At 47.9% G+C, this 6192-nt stretch overlaps 1 protein-coding gene across 4 annotated transcripts; it reads left to right on the top strand.

The window, feature by feature from the left end:
* The first annotated feature begins 212 nt into the window (after nucleotides 1-212).
* Nucleotides 213-4335, top strand: Hmgb3 (high mobility group box 3). 4 transcript variants are annotated; one of them, XM_055608745.1, is made up of 5 exons: nucleotides 213-287; nucleotides 2321-2475; nucleotides 2741-2880; nucleotides 3400-3574; nucleotides 3949-4335. In XM_055608745.1, exons 2-5 carry the CDS (start codon nucleotides 2326-2328, stop codon nucleotides 4084-4086), a joined length of 603 nt encoding a protein of 200 aa, XP_055464720.1. In that variant the 5' UTR covers nucleotides 213-287; nucleotides 2321-2325; the 3' UTR covers nucleotides 4087-4335. The 4 variants fall into 4 exon arrangements, with proteins under 4 accessions (XP_055464720.1, XP_055464719.1, XP_055464718.1 ...); XM_055608744.1 differs by lacking the exon at nucleotides 213-287 and adding an exon at nucleotides 306-479; XM_055608743.1 differs by lacking the exon at nucleotides 213-287 and adding an exon at nucleotides 710-787.
* The last annotated feature ends 1857 nt before the right edge of the window (nucleotides 4336-6192 follow it).

Here is a 6192-nt window from a genome sequence, read left to right as displayed (position 1 = left end):
GCGGGAGGTGGGCTTGAGAGAATATCTTTATTCTGTGTTTTGCCTTCGCAGCAGGCTATCACGGGTTGTTGTGTTTGAATGAATGAGCCCAGAGGCCGCGCCCAATGGGCGCGGGTGACTGCTTAATATGCATGAGCCCTGCAACCAATGGCCGGGCGAGGAGGTTGTTTTAAACGGCAGAGCCCGTTGGCCAATCAGGCGGCTCTCGTGGAGGCAGCTAGCGCGAGGCTGGGGAGCGCTGAGCTGCGCGTCGTGCCCTGCGCTGCCCAGACTAGTGAACAATACAGGTACGTCTCTCACCGCCCGCGCTCGCCGCCGCCGCCGCCGCCGCTTCTGCAGCTGCATCTGCACCCGCACAACTTTCCGGCCTGAGCCTCCTCGAGCGTGCAGATACTGCTCTCGCTGTGTCTACTCCCGCACCCTTGCCGCCCCTTCTCCTTCTCTGCTGCTAGGTGGCCAGGAAGGAAGAAGCAATTCAGGTGTCTCAACTTTTCCAGTGCCTGCACTCCAGCCTGCTGCCTCTCAGGTCCCTGCCCTCTATGCGGAGCCGCGCTCTGCCGTTGCCCCAGGGGCAGCAGCCTGGTGGCTGAGCAGCCACTGGCCAGATGTTCCGCAGCTGCGGCAGCGCGGCGAGCAAGAGGCGGCTGCGGTCTCTGGCGGCGCGAGTCCCGGCGGTGGCGGGAAGGGTGTTGGGCGCGCCCCAGCCCCGAGTGACTCCACAGGGAGCGGCCGTGCGGCTGGGGGCTGAGGCGCGGGCAAAGTTCGCGGGAAGGCCGCGCCGGACACGGTGCGGGTCCGCGGGCTGAGCCGGTGGCTCTGCATGAACATGGCCGTCGTGGAGCGCCCGGTGGCCTGGGGGGCGGGGGAGGGCAGGTGCTGACTGCGCGGTGGCGGGAGGAGTACAGCTGGTGCGGGGCTCAGGCAAGGCCGGCGGGGGAGCTGGCAGCAGGCTCTGGCCCCCGAGCCGGACAGCGTGAGGGGCCAGGGGCGCTGCCGCGGGCCCCGTTGCGAGGAGCGTCATGGCTGCACGGCCGCCTTTGTTATCCGGAGGAGTGCGGCCCGCGTCGGGGGCGGGGAGGCCAGGCTAGGGGCTCGGCGCCTTCGGGCGGCCCGCGTGGGGCGGGGCGGGGCGGGGTGGGGGCCGGCGAGCGGGCAACGGTGGCGGGGCCCAGGCCGCTTTGTTCGCTGCTGTCGCCGCCTGCGCCGGCCGCGCGCGGATCAGCCATTTTAGTAAGCTGGGCTTGGAGGCGCGGCTGCTGTGACTGTCGCCCGCCGGCCCCCACGTTCCCCCACCCCTACCGCCGCCCCCGGCACCGCGTTCGGCCCGGGGGTGGCAGCAGCGGATTTCACGGGCACTTTCTTTCATCTCGAGGCTTTGGACAAAATGGAAGGTGAAATATGGGTGTCCGGAGGAACGGGGATGTGGCCCGATACAGGCTGTCCGCTGCTGGCCTGGACGCCCGGTTGCGGGGACCCGCCCCACTCGGGATGCCGCCGCAGGGCTTTAATGCAGCCCCGAGGGCCTTTGGTTCCAAGGAGAGTGCTTTAGTTTTACATGATGACCTTGGGTGTGGGAAAAGGAAAAGATGGCGGGAAGCGGGCGGGTGGGGGGTGGGTGGGGGACAGGGAGGATGACATGCCACAGCTGCATTTTTATTGGGAAACTTTGGAGAAAGTGTTCCTGACTAGACCTGCATTTTTGCATTACACAGAGGAAAGACTATTCCTTTTGATGCCCCCTCCCCCTTTTCCTGGTGATTAAGTGACAGGTTTCAACTAATAGTATGAAAGATATCTGCTTGCTTTCTAGATCATCTGTGTTTTAAAAAATCCTTTTTATAAGGCTAAATATATAAACAACCCTGGCATTTCATATATGTTTCTATTTGTATCCTTTGATTTCCCATTTAAATGTAAGAATTAATAGGACAACTACCTGGTGGAAATGAAGTCTATCTCTGTCACCTACTGTCTCTACAAACCCGTCTTCCCATTAGTTTTTCAGGCTTTTGGTTGTAGAAACTGCAGAATAGTAGCAGTTAAGTAACATGGAGTGCTCAGCACCCAATTTTATGTTATCCCCATTTGAAGAACTTGGTGATCACTCTAGAGAAGTAACTTGTAAACCAGCGCACTTCATGCTGGTCAAAAGTTAAATGACAAGTGACAGTGAAACTGATTTCTTTCCCACTTAGACTTCTGCAGCTATTGGTGTCAGGAGCTGAGGAGGAGGAGAGTTCCTACTTACTTAATTTGGTTTTGTATTTCTCATCCGTTCTTCATTGTGTTTTCTTCTCTTTGTCTTCTATCTGTACATCAGTCAGGATGGCTAAAGGTGACCCCAAGAAACCAAAGGGCAAGATGTCTGCTTATGCCTTCTTCGTGCAGACATGCAGGGAAGAACATAAGAAGAAAAACCCAGAGGTCCCAGTCAATTTTGCCGAGTTTTCCAAGAAGTGCTCTGAGAGGTGGAAGGTATTTCAACGTTTGATTCATAGGCTAGCACTTGCATTTTATATTTGGGATTTGCTCACTTGAGTTACCCCAATTGGCTGGGTTTTTTTCTTCTCCACTTTAAAAATTCAATGCAAAACTCCCTTTGATGTTTTGTTTTGTTTTGTTTTGTTTTGTTTTGTTTTGTTTTGCAATGTGTTCTGTAACTGCCATTTGAATTGGAAAACCATCAGGCAAGTATGTGTTCCACTGCATCCAGGAATTTAATAAGTTCTGTTCTTTGCAGACAATGTCCGGCAAAGAGAAATCAAAGTTTGATGAAATGGCAAAGGCAGATAAAGTACGCTATGATCGGGAAATGAAAGATTATGGACCAGCCAAAGGAGGCAAGAAGAAGAAGGACCCTAATGCCCCCAAAAGACCTCCGTAAGTGGCTATAGGATATGTAATAACAGTTGAAAGCTTTCATTTTACTTGAAAGAACCTTTAAAAAAGATACTGAGACAGAGGTTTTTAAATACTCAGCTTTCAATCAGTGCTTGTCTACAATTAAGACTGCGCTTTTGGGGTTGCAGAGGTTGTCCATTGGTCCTTCCTACTTAAGTACACCAGAGCCCTTAGTTGTGTTACTTTTCCTTTATCTAGCAATTGGAAGACAAAGGCATTGCGTATTGCAGAATCACTAAACATGCTAAACACTTACGATTTTGTAGCACTTAATGAAAATATGGCAAGAAGTAATTGTATTACCTAGTGGTATGTTTAGGTATACCTACTTTATAAGGCCAGCACTTGGGGGTGGAGAATGCAGGATTGAAAGTTTGAATTCAGCTTGTGGTGCATATGCATAGCAACACCGTGTCTCAAGAAAGAAGGAATGTGTAGACTCAATGATTTTTTTTTTTGGTACGTGTTTATCTGATTTATATAATTCTCTCCCCAAAGGTCTGGATTTTTCTTATTCTGCTCTGAATTCCGCCCCAAGATCAAATCCACAAACCCTGGCATCTCCATTGGAGATGTGGCAAAGAAGCTGGGTGAGATGTGGAATAACTTAAGTGACAGTGAAAAGCAGCCTTATATTACCAAGGCAGCAAAGCTGAAGGAGAAGTATGAGAAGGTAAGGGGACTGGAAGCTTTCCTGTTCGGCTGCTCTGCTAGGCTAGACTGGGTGCATAAGTTAGTGTGCAAGTTCCCTATAAGACAGCAATGTGGACTGGTGTTCTTGATTCTGACTGTTCTTCCACCCTTCCTTCTTGGAAACTTCACCCTAACCTTAGAGGAAAAGTGATTTGATAGTTATTAACATGACTTAAAGGACACTTGGAGGCCCATTGACTTGAAAATTTGCATGAGCTAGAAACATATTTGCATTTGAAAACTGTTACCCTGTTTGTTTTCTTAAGCAGGCCAGCATGCTGTTCCTACATTTATGCACAAAGAGCTGTGACAGAACTTAGCCATTGATTCCCAATGTGTCCCTGTCCCTTGCAGGATGTTGCTGACTATAAGTCTAAAGGGAAGTTTGATGGTACCAAGGGTCCTGCTAAAGTTGCCCGGAAAAAGGTGGAAGAAGAGGATGAGGAGGAGGAAGAGGAAGAAGAGGAGGAGGAGGAAGAGGAAGATGAATAAAAACTTTGTCTCCTTGTGAATACCTTAGAGTAGGAGAGCGCCGTGATGGCACATCTCTTATTTGAGCTGTGTCTATTGCCCTTGTTAGGTTTAATTACAAAATTTGATCACGATCATATTGTAGTTTCTCAAAGTGTCAGTGGTTTACATGAAGTGGCCGTGGGTGTCTGGAGCGCCCTGAAACTGTATCAAAGTTGTACATAGCTCCAAACATTTTTAAAATGAAAAGGCACTCTGGTGTTCTCCTCACTCTGTGCACTTTGCTGTTGGTGTGACAAGGCATTTGAAGATGTTTCTGGCATTTTGTTTTCAACTTGTAAGGTAGTGTTAACTATATGGTTATTGGCTAGAAATCCTGAGTTGTCAACTGTATATATCTATAGTTTGTAAAGAGAACAAAACCACCCAGACAGATTCTTGATGCTTGTTTAGCGTGGAGGCTGTGAGGGGAAGATGCCTTTTGGAGGGGGCCGTAGCTCAGGGCGTGCACTGTGAGGCTGGACCTGTTGATACTGCGGTGGGCATCCATTTAGCTTCAGGTTGTCTTGTTTTTGTATATAGTGGCATAGCATTCTGCTGACATTCTTAGTTGTGGAAAAGGGGGGAGGGGTCAGCTGGCATGAGAAGTGTTTGGATTTTTTTTTTCTTCCTTTAGTTAAGTGCAGTAGATTTTAAAATGTTTTTAAACAAATTGTAGGATTCATCGTCAGCAAAGCTAAGAACTACTGCATCAATTAAAGTTCAAGAACCCTCTGTACCTAAATGCAATTTGCAACATTCTGTTATTTTTTGTATGTTTAGAATGCTGAAATGTTTTTGAAGTTAAATAAACAGTATTACATTTTTAAAACTGTTCTGTATTACAGGCTTAAATTTCTGACTCCCCAGTCTTAGTGAAGCCTCTTCTGCTTTTAAAACTGCTAAGGTCTCTTCCAGCTAAAGGTTGATGAAAGGGGTGGGTATTACCTGAAGCCCATTTGTGATTTGTGACTGGCATTAGAAAGACACACCAGTTGTGCCCTAGATAAGTGGTACTAGCTTACAGAGACACAGGAAAGTAAGCCCTTAGGCAAAAAGCTACCCAGGTTTTACAAGTCTTCCTGCCATCGCATAAGGTGTCCCTCAATCCCCCGCCTTTTTTTTTTTTTTTTTTTTTGGCCCTTCAGCATGTGTAGGAGGGTACAGTTACTGGGCCCACAAGTCTTTTTTTTTCAAGCCAGGGTTTCTCTGTGTAGACTTGGCTATCCTGGACTTGCTTTATAGACCAAAATAGATCAGAGATGATCTGCTTCTGCCTCCCAAGTGATGGGGTTACAGGCATGTGCCACCATGCCTGGCTACTATCACAAGTCTTGAGCTGCTTTGTTTCCTAAACCCTATGAGGTGGTGTGGGTTGGAGTGGCAGAATAGAAAGAAAATACATACATAACATATATATTTCTTCAAAAAATAAGAAGCCCAAGGAAGATGGCAGGTTCTACCTTAGGTCTACATTTGAAGGCTAATCTATCCATGTTTACTACAGTATCATGGAGGACTGAATTAGTGGCTAAGTGTTCCATATTCGCCAGCACTAATACTTAGATATATAAGTTTAAAGGTAAGAAGAATTTAGCCAAGCAGGTGGTGGTGCATACCTGTAATCCTAGTACTCAGAGGCAGAGGCAAGCAGTTCTTGCCTCTCTTAGTTCGAGGCCAGCCTGGTCAAACGTGTGAGTTTCAGGACAGCCAAGGCTACACAGAGAAACCCTGTCTCAAAATAAAAAAAAAGTTGGAAGAATTTGATAATGGTTTAGTGTTTTTGTAAACAGCAACTTTCAGCCTCCGATATTCAGAACAGTGCATGTCAGAGATGTATCCATTGCTCTCTAATCCAAGATTGATTGGAAAGTCAATCTTGGTCAAAGCCTAATTTGTACCCCAAAGCATTCCCTCTTAGAACAACTTGTCCTTTTTTCCAGTTCTTCCACTAATTAAAAACTCTTGGTTATGAGGTTTGTCTAGAGGCACTTGCTTCAACCATGACCATGTCACTCCGAATTCTAGCCTGCAGCTGTTTCTGCTGCTCAATACACAGTGTACAGGCCAAGAACTGTGAACCAAAGC

The sequence above is a fragment of the Psammomys obesus genome, unplaced genomic scaffold (genome assembly GCF_907164565.1).
Source record: "Psammomys obesus unplaced genomic scaffold, mPsaObe1.curated_primary_1811, whole genome shotgun sequence".
In the NCBI taxonomy this organism is placed as follows: Eukaryota; Metazoa; Chordata; class Mammalia; order Rodentia; family Muridae; genus Psammomys; species Psammomys obesus.
The sequence above is the reverse complement of the archived record's forward strand: the minus strand, read 5'-3'. Positions and strand labels throughout refer to the sequence as shown.